Genomic DNA, 17655 nt, shown 5'->3' with positions numbered 1-17655 from the left:
ATGCTCAACAAAGATAATATATATATATATATATATATATATATATATATATATATATATATATATATATATATATAATCAAGTACCAGAGGTACCAAGAGTACATGAAGAAACAACTCCAGTCAGATGGTTCCAGAATCAGACTATAATCTGTCTCGACAGGAACCAAAAGCTGGGAAAATACATTGTTAAAACTCTACCCTTTCCATTGCTTTCTATCCCCTCCTAATATACAAAAACCACTGACATGTTAGATGACCAGTAGCTATAGGGCCTGTCAAAATCCTTCTCAAATCCCTTCAACCATGTCCATAGAGTAAAAATATCATCCTCCATCGCAGGGCCGTGTATAGACATTTTGAGGCTTAAGGCGAAAATATTAAAAGAGTCTTTTTTTTTACAATAATTTTAAAGAGACTTAGTATATTATATAAAATATCAATTTTTATATTAATCTTCTAGCTATTTTAGCTACAAAATCATTTATCAGAGTTTTATAATCAAGCAATTCTAACACTTCACTTTCAATAGATAAAATAGCTAACACATTCAATCTATCTTGTAACATTGTTGATTTTAGATATGATTTAAGCAATTTTAATTTTGAAAAACTTCTTTCAACAGTAGCAATTGTTACAGGGATTGTCAATAAAATTCTATATGCAATGTAAACATTTGGAAAAGAATCTAAAGTTTTAATATAACTCAATACTTCTATTGGTGTGCTAATTTCTTCTCTTAACACTTCTCTTAGTACTTTCAATTCTGAAAATAAATCAAGACCATCAATATCAGAGTATTCATTAAACCTTAAAAAAATTTCAAGATTAATACAATATTTTTTCAATTCATCCTCATCTAAAGCTTTAATTTTTTTGGAATCAAATAAAAAACTAAAAATAGTCTCATATTGTAAAAATTGTTCAAATCGTGTCTCAATAGAATTAATTAATTGATCTAATATGTATAAAAAATACTCAATACGAAAAGATTCTTCAGGTGAATGTGTGATCTCATTACTAATATTTTCATCAAAATGAGATTTTCTATGAATTTTACGTTTTTCACGAAATTTTGGCTCTATATCCATTTCGATAGCCATTTTTTCTATGGATTCTAAAGTCAATGCAAACCCATTTTCCCTATAATGTTTTAAATAAGTGATAAGACCTTTTAAATGATCTATAGCAACATCTATATGCATATCTTTTGATTGTAGAATCCTGCTAACAGAATTGACAACAAACAAAATATCATACCAAATATTCATTCCTAATAAAAATTCAAAATCTTCAAGTTCATGAGTTGCTTAAGACATGGCACCACATTGAGATTCAATTAACTTTTCAAATTTTCGTTTTTTCTTCAATTTTTCATAACCAGATTCATACTTTCTATTTGACATTTTCTTTTGTAAATAATCAAAATAAAAAAATTAACTAAATATTAAAGAAATCTAAATAAACTAAACTCTAAGATAAACTCTAAAATAAATATAGAAAATGATGGTCGATGAACAGAACGATAGAACCTGGAATTGGAAACAGACAGAGATTTTGTTGTTTAGATGTTGTGTCAAGCGCAAGGGTGCTACGTGATACGTGTTGTATTGCACTATTGTTGTGTACCCAGAGTCATGCCTGTGAAATGAATCGTTCCACCAATCCACCGGGATGGAGATGAAAGGCTCCGTATGTGGGACACCGGGATGTATGCGGTTTATAGGCGTTCAGAATCCAGACGATGTCAAATCTAGAGAGGTTGAGTCACGGAGACAAAGTTTGATCAGTAGACAATAGGTTTCATTCAAGGGAAGGAGAAAAATAGATTTTTTTTTATGAACATAAGATGAGGAGATGAAAAAACGTGAAGAATGGAGTCTAGAGAGTGAGATATGTTAGTTAGGGAATTGAGATGGGTTAAAGGAAAGTTAATAGGGATTTACTTTTTTGTGATAAATAAAATACTTAGGGAAGAGAGAGATATTGGTTAACTTTTAAAAAGATGATATTGATTGACTAATTTTTAGGGAAGAGAGAGATTCTAAATTATTTTATTTTGATCAGTTAAAATTTGTTAATAGCTAGTAATAAAAAAATTTTAAGGGCTTAAAAAAAAATTTTTTTGGGACCTTAGGTTGATGACTAATTTGCCTAACATTATACACGGCCCTGCTCCTTCACCTTGTTGCAGTCAAAAGTTCCATTTGAAAAATTATGTTATTCCTCTGCTGTCACATTGCCCATGTAAGGGCCAACCACCAATATCTCCACCTGGTATCCCTAATACCCTTGGCCAAACAATTCACATGTTGCGAGAAATGTTGCCTTGGGTTCAAAGGAAAAACACCCTGAATTCTCACCCACAACATCGATTCCCACCATAGAGGGAGAATTTTGTCACAGAAAAAATAAGTGTGCTTCATTTTCCTCGGAATTCCTACAAAATGAGCATGATGTATCAATGAGATCCACCTGTCCCCTTATCAAATTCTTTTTGGATGGCAATCTTTCTTTAAGTAATCTCCATGCAAAAACCACAAATTTAGGTGGGATCTTTAGCTTCCATATGTCTTCAAATACCTTTACATTGTCCCCCTCAATCTCCTCTTCGCTCAACACGTGGTAGGCACTTCTAACTGAGAATTGACCACTCGGGTCTGGTTTCCAACTCCAAGAGTCCCTTTTGTGAGGTTGAATAATGGTTCCATGCACATCATTGAGGAAGCAATCAGCCATGTGAAGCTCACTCTCGAGTAAGTGTCTTCTCCAATTGAATTTCCACTCCCATCGATTAGCCTCCTGAGCTCTCATCTCCTGAATTGTCTGGTTCTGTTGACAAGAAATTAGATACAACCTAGGATATTTGGCAAGAAGTGTTATGTCGCCATCAAGCCACCTATCCTCCCAAAATTTGATCTTTTCCCCATTCCCCACCTTCCACACTATTCCTCCCTGTAGAACTATCTCATATTGTGGATTATGAATAGCCAATTTTAGATCTCTCTACCATAACAAGACATTAATATCACATGAAACTTCATCAAGACCCCTCCATCCGCCATACTTTGATTCCAAAACCCTTGCCCATAGCTCTCCACCATGATTGAATAGGTTCCACTTCCATTTGCTAAGTAATGCAAGATTGAATTTTTTGATATCCTTGATGCCCAACCCTCCTTTGTCTTTAGGGAGACATATTGTCTCCCACTTGACCCATGCAATCTTGTGATGATCAACTCCGCCTCCCCAAAGAAACCTTCTTTGAATGCATACCAGCTTGTCTATCACCCTTCTGGGCACCCTGAAAAATGATAAAATATAAATTGGAATAGAAGTTAGGATGGACTGGATAAGGGTGACTCTCCCCCCAAAAGATATATGTCTTTGTTTCTACTTTGCCAATTTTCTCTCACACTTTTGGATGACTGGATCCCACAACTGACACCTCTTTGGGTTTGCCCCTATGGGTATCCCCAAGTATACAAAAGGAATGGCCAACACACTACAATTCAAATAATTTGCTGCGTTTTGCTTCCACGACTCTGACATACCAATTGCTCCAAAGCTGGTTTTTGCAAAGTTGATTTTAAGGCCAGACAGCATTTCAAATGTCCTTAAAATGACTTTGATTTCTTTGGTATTCTCCATTGACGCCTCTCCAAAAAATATGGTATCATCCGCATACTGCAAAATGGAGACATCCACTTTGTCTCTCCCCACTGCAAAGCCAGTGTATATTTTCTTATCAATAGCTTCCTTCATCAATCCACTTAGACCCTCAACTACAATATTGAAAAGAAAAGGTGCCAATGGATCACCTTGCCTTAGACCTCTTTGGGGTGTAAACTCTGCCGATGGACTCACATTCACCAAAGTTAAAATGGACACAGATGATAAGCATCCCTCAATCCATTTAATCCATCTAGGACAAAAACTCATCCTTCTCATCATGTAGAACAAAAAATTCCATGAGACTGAGTCGTATGCCTTCTCATAGTCTACTTTGAACACAAGACAATGCTTTTGCTTTCTCTTAGCCTTCTCCACCACCTCATTCGCTGCTAGCACTCCATGTAATAAGTGTCTACCTTCTATGAACGTTGATTGTCTTCCATCAATAATGGACGACATCGCCTTCTTTAGTCTTTTAGCCAATAGCTTGCTGACAATCTTGTACACACAACCTATGAGAGAAATAGGTCTGTAATCCGACAATCCTTGTGGGTCAGATACCTTAGGGATTAAGGCTATGAACGATGCATTACAACCCTTCAGGAAGATCCCATTCACATAGAATTCATCTAGGAAATGAAGGATGTCAGGCTTGAGGGTTTGCCAGAACTTCTTAATGAACTTGAAATTAAAACCAACTGGACCCGGGCTTTTCTCACTACCACACTCCCAAATCGCCTCTTTTACCTCCTCCTCTGAAAATCTAGCGATCAATGAATCATTCTGCTGATGGCTAATTACTTGGAACCGTATCCCATCAATCTTTGGTCTGAGGGGCTCTGGCTCTTTGAACCTTTGTAGAAAAAATTCTCTAGCTACCTCTTTGACCTTATGAGGTTCATCAACCCAGGATCCTTCAATCATGATGCCCTTCAATAGGCTATTTCTATGAGACTTGTTTATCATGAGGTGAAAGTACCTTGAGTTGCAATCTCCCTCCATAATCCATCTTGTTCTTGCTTTTTGCCTGAGGACTCTTGTGAGTGGGCAGCCACCCACAGTTTTTCCTGTAGTTTCTTTCTGAAAATTGCCTCCTGGGGTGATAATTGCCTATCCATTGTCATCTCTTCAAGGTTGCTAAGCTCATCCTGTATCTGCTTTACCTTCTTGTATGTGTCCCTGTATTGCTCCTTATTTCATATCTTCAATCTATTATTGAGGCATTTTTATTTTTCTTTGAGTACATAGCCCCCCCACCCACATTGTTGGGTAGATGACCAGCAATCCTGCACAACTCTGATGAAGGATTTGTCTAGTCCAAGAGTCCAGAACCCTAAAAGGCTTAGGTCCCCAATCAATAACTTTTGACCTAAGGATAATCGAACAATGATCTGAAAAATTTCTGACCAAAGTGCATTGCATAGTTGCTGGCCATTTGTTAATCCAATCAGGCGACACTAGAAATCTATCAAGCTTGCTTTTGGTTGTTCCATTCGGTCTATACCAGGTGAACTTTCTTCCCATCCACGGTGCATCTAGCTCCATATCCTCTATCCACTCATTGAACTCCCTTATACTATTATCCCCCTCTCCTCTGTGGCAGCTGCTTAGCCTTTCTGAATTGTTTCTGACATTATTGAAATCCCCCAGAACGCACCACAATCCTCCATGATATGAACTTCTCAGTTGCTTTATGTTTTCCCATAGGTTTCTTTTGCTCTGAGCATCACAAGGTGAATAAATATTTACAATATAGACTGTTTGGGCTTCCTTGAGCCATTAGCCTACCAGCAAGATGAATCCACTACTAATGACTTTGTTTTGTAGCTTGAAGACTTCTTCACTCCATAAACACAATAACCCGCCTGCTGAGTTTACTGTTGCCTGCCATTCCCACCCTACCTCCTTGTCCCCCCACAAAGCTTGGCACATGCTCACAACAATGTTCTCTTTCTTAGTCTCTTGAATACACAGCATGTCAACTTTTTCTTTCCGAACCATTCTCCTAATCATAGCCCACTTTACCCCCCTCCCTAAACCTCTTACGTTGTAGGAAATAATATTCATGGGTTTTGTATCCTTGCACCCAATCTCTCTACCTCTTTCAAGTCCCTTTCCTTCATTTCCTCAATTTTGTTAATCAGCCCTTCATTGTCTGTCTCATCTATCATGCCCAACACCTTAGCCATTTTTAAAATAGCTTCTACCTCCACTAAATGAGAATTGAACTTATTATTTGCAGGTTGTATGCCTTTCTTTACTGGTGTTGCTTGTTGTTGTCCCAATTGCCCACTATTGGGAGAAGCACCTTTAACATTCTCTACCATTTGCTGCTGATGTGTGATCTCTGTCAGATTATTTTGCTTCAGACAACCCCTTGCTTTTTGCCTTTGGTTCCTCCTTGTTCGAGAGTAGCGTTTAAAATTGTTGCTAGGGGAAGAAAAAAGACTTTGTGGGCTGTTTTTGCTCTTAGTCTTGTTAACTATGGGGGTGTAGTTAGAAAAGCCCAACACATTGCCCCCAATTTCATTTTCCAGCTAGTGCTCACATGCTATTTCTCCCTCAGACGCAAACTTTCCTTTCTCAGCATTTTCATTTTCAGTTTCTAGACTTTCCTTTTTGTGTTCCTTTTGTGCCTCCTCAGGATTCTCGATGACTCCTATCTGCTCCCCTTCCCCCTTCTGATTGCTTTCAAATGTGGGTTCCCTTAATCCTTTCGTTGATTGCTGGCGCACCACATGGCATTGACTGGCGACACCGCAGGTATCCGTTACTCCAAGTGTCGGACTGAGCAGTTGTACCCGCTGGACAAACAGAGTTTTCGTTAGTCTAACTCCGGCGGGTTGACTGCTAGTTAAAATGCCACCGTTGGTCATACCTGCCGGCGTTTTTTAGCCTTCGACGGCCGTTGCCTTGACCACGCTTGGTGTCGTCGGCGGTATCTGTCCATTCGTGCTTTTCTTCTCTTCCGTCTCGTTGTCACTAGAAGCTCCCTTAGTATACTTTGTTGGCGACCCCAATAACTATCGTCGGAGTCGATTTCCTCCAACGACCATGTTTCCCTCCGTCGCCGACAATTGCACGTGTCAAGGCCTCGGCTAAGTTCCTTCACCACCTTCACCTGGTACACTTCTCCCCCGATGTCGACACTCACGGTGTGGTGGATGGCGAGGCTCCACGGTGTGCGGATGACCACCCTAGCGCGGTCCACCCTTTGAGCCTCCTCTGTATTGTTGTCAACATCCACCAGTTCCCCTATTGCAACCACGATCTTCTGGATATACTCTCTATCCCAGGCTATCAGAGGAATGCCCCAACAGTGAACCCAAGCTAATCTCTGTCCCGTTCTTAGGCTCGGGTGCCATTTCTCCAACGAATAAAACATAGAATCTTCTTCCTCCGATGTCTCCTTCATCATGCGTTCGGCTGTATCATCCGTGAGCCCTAGCAGAAGCACCATATCATCCCCCATGTACTTCGGGGTTATTTCTGCTTCGAAATCCCATAATGGGTCTTCTTCAAGTCTATCGTACCACCTCAGGTCTTTCAGACGCCCCACCCATGCTTGTCTGAGCTAGTGCTTGTCGTTCATTGGGATGTCAAGGTGTAACGATGATCGAGATTCTCCTCTCTTTGTGTCTTCCTTGTATATTTCCTTTGGCTATCCAACTTTGTACCTGTCTCTGGCCACTACCGCCGCGTACGAGGTCAAGCTCCTTGTTGCTTGATGGTGACCTCGATATGGTGCTTCATTCAGCTGCTTCCCCTCTTGCTTGTTTGGTACTGGTGGTGCCTCTGCCTTCATTGCCGTGTCCCTCCCATATTTAGGTATGTTGACATACAGTTTCAAGCCTCCGATGACAAGCTGGTCCAGTTGCCTAGCCAACCCATGCACATCTTTCACTCCCTTGAATCTAGCAAACCCGTATCTCCTGCCATTCCTATTTTTTTCTTTGAGATGAAAATCTCCCTCAAATCACCCCACCTCCTGAAGCGATACCACAGGTCATGTTTTGTGATGTCGTCTGAAAATCTTGTGAAGTAGAAGGTCGAAACATCCTGCTTATCCCTCCAATTTTCACGTTTGTAGCTTTGTTGTTGACCATCCCTATTGCCGGGATGTGTCCGTCGAGGATCCACGTACAAGCTCACTCTATCTCTCACTATTGTTCTACCTCTAGTCCTAACTCTCTCCCACCCGTGTTTCTCTCTCTACTGTTTCTCTCACCTCTCATAGTAGATCAGTCTAACTAAATGCGTGTTATTTTGGTGTTATTTTGTATTGCAGCATTGCTGTAGATTGGCATAATTGGTAGATTATGGTCTATTTGATGTAATTATTTTTCTTTCGTACTACTTGTACCTGTCTTGGGTTCGGTTCATATTAATATAATCTCTTTGTTTTGGCTTAAAAAAATGTCTCTATAGCATATGGCTTTGTGGCCTATAGAGATACTGCAAAATTATGCAGAAAATTATAACATGTTTATTGTTTTGGGTTTTATTCTTGGCATCTTTACATACACATGCATTCATAGATTGATAAGTAAATAGTTAATAAAAAATATATATTTAACAAAATATTTATAAATTTATTTACTTTTTATTAAAATAGAAAATTTTATTTTTCTATATACTTTATACTGTACCAAACAGATATTTATAAATTTTGTATATCTAAAATATTTAATTACTTTTTATTTACAAACTAACAATTAATTAATATTTATTAATATTTTTAATCATATATATACATATATATATATATATATATATATATATATATATATTAATTTGAGACCTGTAGAACACTCACTTTACTAATTTTAACATATTTCAATTTGAAGCAAATTTTTAAAAACTGACAACCACTGAAACTGGAAACTCAAACCTAAAACTAGTTATAACTTAAAAAAAAAAACTAAAAATAGGAAGCCACCCCGATAGTTTTCAAAAGTCATGGGAAAATATATATTGTATTGTTTTTATTTACTATAAATTAAATGCGTGTTTAGTTTTACATTGGAGAATTCATTTAGAATCTCAATTTGATTTTAGGCTAATTTTTACATTTTTTATTTCAAGTTTGAGAAAAGTACGTTTAAAATTGATTATCATACAAAATTAATTCTGAATTAAAATAATTTTAAATTAAAGTAACTATGAATACTTTCGCTTTGGATCACAAATTTTACATTGAGTTGAGTTTTATTACTACTGTATAGGGAAGGGGAGCTAAGCTAATCAAACATGAGAAGGTTTATTTATTTTGTTTTTGGTACAAAAAGAAGGTTTATTTAATTATGAGATTTTAATTTTTATGCACTAGAAAAGGGGAAAACAAAGGTAACGTTTTTTTTTTTTTGCGCTTGAGAAGGAAGAAGGAAAGTAATAAAAGGATAATATTACCTTTTTTAAGTTGGTAAGGAGAGGAGAAAAAATAGATGATTTTTTTTTTACTTTTAAGGGCATATTTCACACTATTTTTGTAATTAACAAAAAAATTGATTTAATTATCTCAATATTTTTTTTATCTTTATAAGTATATTTGATCTTTTTCAATCACTTTTCCCTAATAATTTACCCTCTATTATTTTAATCGCTATATTAAATTTCAATAGTTTTTTTTAAAAAAATTGCCCGATTTATGTTAGATTTAACATCATTTAACACACTGGGTTGATCTTAATGCTATTTATTTTCATAAAAAATATGAAGTTTCTATTTAAGGAAAAAAATAGATCATACTAATAATGGAATTCTCATCTCATTCTATAAACATTACAATGTGGTAACTAGAACTCATATTCTAAGCTTCTTTCCAGGTGTTGGTTCATCATCATAATGGTTACCCCCCTCACCATTCGTGTCCTTTTCCATCTTCTTTCTGGCGAGTATCTTATTGATCTTGTGCAAATCATTATTGAGCTTCTGGTCCTTGTTTTGCTTTCGGGTCTTCCGGCCATCTTGCATCTTCACACCGAACTGGAATGCAGCTTTTGGCATTGCTTCCTTCTGCTCATTGTAAGTTGCCCATTCCTCTTCAGTTTCAAAGTCCCATCTATGAAGACGACCCTTTGCCTGTTGAGAGTGCACATTTCAATATTGTAATTTTTCACCACATTACTCATATTCTCTAAGTGGACAACATTATGACTCAACCAAGACAAGAAGGTTTATCAATATTATTATTCCCAACTAGTTATTTTGGAGACACAAGTTATGACATGTTGTACAGTACAACACTTGAAACTAAATAAAAAGAAATGCAGACAATTTCATTGCAAGTGAACCAGATGTTACTTACCCTTCCACCCATGTCCATTTTGGACAAGTCGTCTTCATCATCACTGTCCACTATCTCACGGTTATATTCTTGATATCCTGGGTAACATTCAGAGTAACTCTCTGAGATGAAGTTGGGATCTTTTTCACGAGCATCTTTCTCCCTCAGCTGTTGAAGTCTCTGGTCATCTCGCTTAAACACTGATCCTAAACCCCGATCCTTTTCTTCTTGAGTCATAAAGCGTGGATCCAGTGGAAGATTTAAATCTGCTTGCTCATCATAAGCCTGCATATTTTGCTGAAGATATTGATCAGGATAAGCCAGTTGTTCAGCATACTGGTATTCCTGCCACTCTCCTTGGTAGCCAGCAGCCAAGGCTTGTGTTTGCATTACATCATATCCATTCTGTGACCAAACAGTGAAATCAAAGACAGAAACTTGATACACCATCAAACATAACTCAAGCAGACCAAAACTAAATGAGGAAAGACCAATAACATACTCCCTCTGGTCTCGAATATAAGAAGAAAAAAACTAATTTACGTTAATTAAGAAATTTAATTAGCATCATTTAATTTCATTAATCTACATTAAAAATATATATTTACCTAAATTACCCTTCCTTGGAACTTGATATCAAAGAATTAAAAAGGGTCATTGAAAATACAATCTCAATTAAATGGAAGATATTTTAGGGATGATGTCATTAAATAGGGTGAAATTAGTAGAGATTTGCTTATATTTGAGACAAAGATACATCACACAGTTTTTTTTTTCTTATATTTGAGACTGCAGAGACTACAGGAAGTATTTTTTTGTTACTAGCTTTCAAATCTATATAAAATTTTAACTTAAGGATGAAACAGGAGTAAGGAATCTTTTTCTAATCATATTCACCTAGCAAAACCACAATTCAAAACTAAATATACACAGCAACAACTTACTGTTTCTTGCCACCCTTGAGGAACCATTGAAGGTTGGACAGGACCATAAGTAGGTTCTGTGAAATATGAAGGTTTTTCTTTGTTCCTAGGAGACTCTTCCATGTCCTCAGAGACAGGACTTTGGCTCAAGTCTTTACCAGGTATATCATAGTCAACCCCTTCCCCAACAAAAATGTCATCATCTTCTGCTCTAGCAACAGCTGGGCCTTGTTTCTCTATTGAATGAAGAGGATTTTTCTTTATGGGAGGTGGAGGAGGCAGAATAATTTCTTTTTCAGTTTGATTTTTTGCCCCACCTTCAACCTTTGATGGCTTATCCTCTTTGTCAAATCCATTACCAACAGCCAAAATCTTCCCTGTATATAAAAGGAGTACCAGTAACCTATTAATTCTTATTTTCAAAAAATCATGCAAGAAAGGGTACAATCAATGTAGTCATTTATAATCTCTCCAGTATGAAACCTGTCCACCATTTTCAGGTGTTGCTTTGATGTTTATTCTTTTCACACAGCAGCCTTTTCATTATTGCTATGCAGTTGATAGGCAGTTTGATTTAGCTGTTGATTTCTCCATGCAAAGTAAAGGTTTTGTGTCTAGTTATTTAGCAATGAGAACAAACAAGGGAGGAATGCCCCACATCAGACCTATGCTACTCAAACTCGTCAAAATTTTATTTACAGTTTAACTTTAACCCAAATCATATATATACACATACATAAAACAATGGTTGTAAGCACAACCATCAAAATATTTTACATAAAAAAATGCACCCTAACTTACAGCAGCATTGTTTTGAAGAAATTGCATGAATTTATATAAATTTGCATCTAGAAGATAATAACCAAGACTCCCATATGATCTGCTAAGTGCAGTATTACCTTTTGCATCCTTTTCCTTTCTCTTCTTCTTTAGGATCTTCCCAGAAGAACCAAGACGAAGATATGACATTATTTTAGCAATTCGATCTAGAACAGATCCATCAACATTAACTGTAACCATTTCCTGTGCGACAAAAAAGCCAAGTTAAACAGGCAATGTTTATATAGACTAGCTGTCCAATGTAAAAGAAAAAATTTCAAATTGGAATCAGCAAGATCGTAAACCTCTGGCACTGGACAGTCAGCTTTACTACGGTGCAAGGTTGTTGGAATATCATGATGGTATCCACCCTCCTACCAGATTAAAAATGAGAATTTATGTCAAAACCGCTTTCAGAAAATAGAAAAATAAAAACTTACAAAAGGATTGGATGAACCAGTACATAGACGTGAGTTTTAACCCAGAACTTGCAAATAATAACCCTATTCTTACTATAGCTAATCTATAAGGTGGACTGAAGAACTCAGTTCCCTTCATTAGTCATTACTACAAGCATTATCATGTTCAGGTATCACATTCTTTATGCATATCCAAATCAAAATAAAGACAGATATAACATGTGGTACTAGCCACAGGTCAACATTGCATGACTTATGATCATGTTGGCTAACCTACATTACTGGCCAAGCATGGGAACCCGATTAATAAATTTGTAAGAATGATAAAAATTAAAACATCAAGTCATATGTCCATGACATGATTTGTTTTAATAAAATCACATGATTTGATGGTTTAATCTCAAGTCCTGAGTGTGCATAAAATCTAACACTCAAGGTTCACTTCTCTCACATCTCACTTAACCTTTAAGTTGTACACACACACATACTGAGGGGAAAAAAGCATTTGAGTCATCTACAGATTAGTTTACTGCCTAATGTTATTTTTTTGGGAAAAAACTAAAATATACTTGGATGCTATTAGAAACACCAATTCAATGATAATATAAGAGTATAAACAAATAATAGCACAAATATAATGAGTTTTCAAAACATGCAAACTGCTAAGAATGACTTAAAATGAGGCATGTCCATGAGACTCCTGTATAAGACCAAAACCTCGTTAAAAAATGGAATTCTCACCATGTTATAAATAAATGTCATTCGACCAGGGAGAAACATCTCATTTGTCTTACTAATGGTCTGAGGCTTGACGATCCACTGATAAACTGACTGAAACAAATATTAAAGGTATCAATACCAATGGGCTACAATAACTCCTAAATTAGCAGCTCAAATATCAAAACTTAAATAGCTAAAAAAAAAATATTCTCCAGTTCCTATTCTATACACTTCAAAAGAACCTTTGCAGTTGCTGTGCGAATCGACACTTGTTGGTCTTCCATAGCAGACCTGTCAGAAAAACATTAGCACATATAAAAAAACATAATTGATTAAAGACAAATTTAAGAAATCATAAAATGCTTTAATCCATAGCAGTACAATAATCCTTGTAATTAGGGCCTAAGCCTAACTCAACCTCAAAAGTTAGCTCATGAGGTGAGTATTTGCCAAGCATTTATATGCTTTACTTAGACCACATTTCTAGTCGTTGTGATATCTCAACAAACCCATAATGACTATTTCTGAAATTCTGATTCAAAGTTACCTGGATTTCCCCTCAACGTCATCCCCAGCCTCTGGCTTCTTATCTATCTCACTTCTTACTTTGTTCAGCAATGCATAATCCAAACCTTTGACCAAATGTGTATGTTCCACATCACCTGAAAAATATCAACATACTAAGTTATTAGCATAAACATTTCAATTTATGCTTAATCTTTTAGCTAAAGCAAAGATCATTCACATATATATTGACTTCACAATCAGGTCAGCAATAATAGAGAAACTTACTCCTTTATAATAGCATATCAAAGGTTATGGAGGCCTATGGCACAGGGAATTCAATCCCAACCACCTTGAAAACCTATACACATGATATGATTGATATCTACTCTAAGATATATAAAAATTTAAGACCACCTTCACCGGTGTCCTGGATGAAGGCGAAAAATCAGAGCATACCGAATCTTGAATTTCAAATTTCAATGCATCTTATGCTTAGGTTTCAATGTACTGTCAAAACCCAATCCCCAACACCAAACCCTCCCAGAAACAAATCTACTACAACAATTAGCATTCTTTACACATACGCAACAATAAAAGAGACCTCAAACCTTAATAGTTCCCCAATGTGAGGAAGAAAACCAACTTTTACTTAAGTTTATTTGCTTTGGCAAACCGAGACGGCAATTGGTACAAGTATAGCAAACAATAGTACAATACAAACCTCCAAGGTACTTGCTCTTCTCAATAGATAACTTGTGCGCATCAGATGACCTACAAAAACAGCATAACAAAGTTCAGTTTGTTAATTACCGCCACCAACAAAACACTGAGCAAGCCCAAAAGAATAAACACTTTGTTTATCTTCCTTTTGAGTGTGCTATAATTGCGAAAACGGATAACCGAAACCTTACCGAATATCCACAGTACCAGGTGGTGCAACTGCATGAAATCCAAGCTCAGTTTGTTCATAATCAGGATTCTGATCCTCTCTACGCTCTTTAGCTCGATCTCTGTATTTCGGCACTTCCGGTTCTTCCGGTTTTTCTTCCCTGCATAACAACCGCAATCAGAAGCATGCAATTACGACATTATGCGTATATCTATATTTGTATTAAACATACATATATAAAAAATTGAGGTTGCGAAAAGTGATGAAATTGGATTGGGACTTACTTGCGGCGAATTGGTTTCTCTTTGGGGTTTTTCTTATTGGAAGCGGTCATGTTGGGAAAGCAATCGAAAAATTATTGCTCGTGAAGACTAGAATGCGCTATTGAGGAACGTTGAAATGAAAGATGGGATTTTTCAATGAGGAACGTTTTCTGGTTTTAGGGTTTTTTCAGGGAAACGATTAGGAACAGGGGAAGGAAAACTAAAGGAGTGAGTAATCGAATTGTTAAATTTCCTATCCCCAACTTTGACAAAGGAATCAAATCAAGCACCAGTTAGTTTTTTAGTTGAGGAAAATGTTTTCTTTTTATTGTTTTTTTTTAATGTATAAAAGTAATGAAAATATTTTTTATTATTTTATATAAAGTTTTAAAATAAAAAATAAAGTTTAAATTATGTAATATTTTTGTATTTGAAAATCTTGAAGAAAAAAAACATTTTGTTTGGATTATAAGTGAAATATAGAAATGAAAGATAAACAAAGTAGACAATAAAATTTATACTGTTTGAAACTTTGAATGGATAAAAATAATAAAGAAAGAAATGAAGACATTTCTTTTTAAGTTTATTCAGATGAGTGGAATAGAAAGAGAGAGAAAACATATTCCAAAAATATTCGTTTTTAAGAGTTATATAAAAAAAACTTAAATATATTTTTATTTTTTAAAATTTGAGTCATTTGTTTTATTTTTTCAAATTTAAAGTTTTTATTTTTAGTGCTTGATAAAATTCACAAGTATAAGTCAAACATCAAATAAAATATTCGTGATTTGTAATACATTTTGACCTTTTATTTTATATTTTAAAGTACACTTTTAAAAGTTAAAAAATATTATAATTAAGTCATAGTAAAAAATTTAAAAACTCGTTAACTGTTTTTAAAATTATTTTATTTTTTATCGACTTTATTCAAGCATATTAAAACTGTAAAAAAGTTATACTAATAAAAAAATAAAAATCAAATTCTGATAGTCAAAAATATAAAAAATTGTGAATATTTTATTTCTTATTTGACTCACGTTACAAAAGAATAAAAAGAATATTTTGTGAATTTCAATGACTAAAAAAGTCATTTCAAATTTGGAGGATTATAAAAAATATAACTCGAGGAACTAAACACATGTTTAAATTTATAAAAAAAATTCTAAAACTAATTAAAAATAAAAGTTAATCTAAAAATTAATTTTTTACTCATTTTTTCTTAACATTAAATTATTTATTAATTTTTTAAAAAGATTTATTGTATAAAAATGTATTTATTTTTTTCAGAAACAAAATAAAAGATTAAAAAAATGTCTTCATTTCCTCCTTTTTCATGTCTATTTCTCTCTTTTCTATTTTATTTAAAGCAAATATTGAGTTAAATTTGCTTTTTAAAAGTTAGCAACACACCGCTTTGTTTGTTGAGCCTTTTGAGTATGTTCAATAGACGGCTTTGTTTTAAGCTACTAGTTGTTTTTTTACTATTCTATTTAAAATTCTATTATACCTTTTTATTCCATTTAAATATCCTCTTAAATTTTTTGTTTGCTTTCTGAAAAAAAAAACTATATCTAATTTTACATTCTTACACACACACAAATGACAATCAACTTGTCAATTTTCATTACTACAACACTCTTTAAGATTAAAAATTATTTAAATCATATTAACTCTTATAATTATTTCATAATCATACAAGTGAAAAATGTACACATCAAAATTTTTATTATGCAAATAAAAATTGAATGTTTAAGAAAAATTATAAAGAAAAAAATAATTTTTTATCTTTTGTTTTAAAATAATAATATTAATAAAGTATTTAAATGTTACAAAAATGATTTTAAACAATATAATTCTAATAAATATTATTTATTTAATTTTATCATTGTTTTAGTATAAAATTTAAAAAATTATTATCCTACTTTTTATGATGATAGATAAGTTATTAGAAATAAAAATTCAAATATTAAATATATCTTTTTATATTGTTTGACATTTATAAGTTAATTTATCATCTAGTCTTTCCAAATACTTTAAATTAAATTAAATAATTTATAAGTTTTTAATTAACTTTTAATTTTTGAGCTTCTAGTTTGTAACTTATAATCTTTCATCAATAAATTAGTTTATAAACTTTCAACTACCTTATCAATTAATTTTATTAAATATAGTCTTGACTTGAACACACATTTTGTTACCGACTAAAATGTATTGGAAATAAAACAATTTTATTGAACTTATGTCTTATTTAATAAGTTTTACTCTTTATTTTAATTTTTAATTAATTTTAATTGAAAGTAAAGAGTATAAGTAGTAATTCTCCTTTCTTTTATATATAGTTAAGTATTAATTTTCAATATTGTGTCGTTTGTTAAGTATATAGTTATGTTTACTTTTCCTTAAAAATCAACAATAATTAAGACAAGTGAAAAGTGTCTGGTATCTTTTAATTAAGTTGTTCGTTCACGATAAGAAAAAAATATATAATTATGTTTACTTCGAGAAAATAATTATTTATTAATTATTTTTAAAGTATTGATTTAATTCTTAAAATTGATGTCGTTAATTATCATCTTGATCATTATTATGTTATTTTTACATGACTTTACATGTATTTAATTTTTATAACTATTTGGTGGAATGATTCATGTTATTGATATACATAAACACTTACAATACGTGTAATACTTGAGGCATATACAAATCTCTCAACCTCAATGTGAAACAAATTTTTGAATTAGCAAAAAAATTTATCATAATTATTTTATTGAATAATAAATGTTGCATCGTAGAACACAAGCCTAGCATTATACACTTGATGTTCCTAATCATTCTAAATCAAGAAATTTATCAACAAGTATTTGCAATTTTGAACTATGACAAAAAATAGTAAAAATAAGAAAACATCTGACTTTTGCTCTGATTATCAACTGATTCGAATAAAATTGTGTTGAGTAAAAAAATATCCGTAGTTTATCCCAAATTTTTATTCCAACTACTACAATTGAGAAATTCATTTTAACTAAGAAAAAGTTCTCTTATTCTAACTTTTTTTATAACCTCATTCGCACTTATAACTACTTTTATTGGTTTAACTATTTAAGAATTTTCCCAAACAAAAATATTTGAAACATATTCTCTAACACTCTTTTAAA

At 33.7% G+C, this 17655-nt stretch overlaps 1 protein-coding gene across 1 annotated transcript; it reads right to left on the bottom strand.

Moving 5' to 3' along the window:
• Positions 1 to 9353: 9353 nt before the first annotated feature.
• Positions 9354 to 14778, bottom strand: LOC114367909 (suppressor of mec-8 and unc-52 protein homolog 2-like). The gene is made up of 11 exons (XM_028325163.1): positions 14522 to 14778; positions 14260 to 14397; positions 14070 to 14119; positions 13389 to 13503; positions 13084 to 13132; positions 12863 to 12952; positions 12008 to 12076; positions 11783 to 11906; positions 10905 to 11260; positions 9982 to 10365; positions 9354 to 9755 (listed from the first exon to the last, which is right to left on the bottom strand). The coding sequence occupies exons 1-11, from the start codon at positions 14569 to 14571 to the stop codon at positions 9477 to 9479; spliced, it is 1704 nt and encodes a 567-aa protein (XP_028180964.1). The 5' UTR covers positions 14572 to 14778; the 3' UTR covers positions 9354 to 9476.
• Between the last annotated feature and the right edge of the window lie 2877 nt (positions 14779 to 17655).

This window comes from Glycine soja, chromosome 9 (assembly GCF_004193775.1).
Source record: "Glycine soja cultivar W05 chromosome 9, ASM419377v2, whole genome shotgun sequence".
NCBI classification, from domain to species: Eukaryota; Viridiplantae; Streptophyta; class Magnoliopsida; order Fabales; family Fabaceae; genus Glycine; species Glycine soja.
This window is presented reverse-complemented; position numbering and strand designations above follow the sequence as displayed.

Excerpts from the sequence above, each read along its gene's own strand:
- LOC114367909 (XM_028325163.1), bottom strand. The coding sequence starts at position 14,571 with ATGACCGCTTCCAATAAGAAAAACCCCAAAGAGAAACCAATTCGCCGC. Across the intron at positions 14,398-14,521 it reads GAGAAACCAATTCGCCGCAA|GGAAGAAAAACCGGAAGAAC; the intron begins GTAAGTCCCAAT and ends GTTGTTATGCAG. Across the intron at positions 13,133-13,388 it reads GACGTTGAGGGGAAATCCAG|GTCTGCTATGGAAGACCAAC; the intron begins GTAACTTTGAAT and ends TTTTTCTGACAG.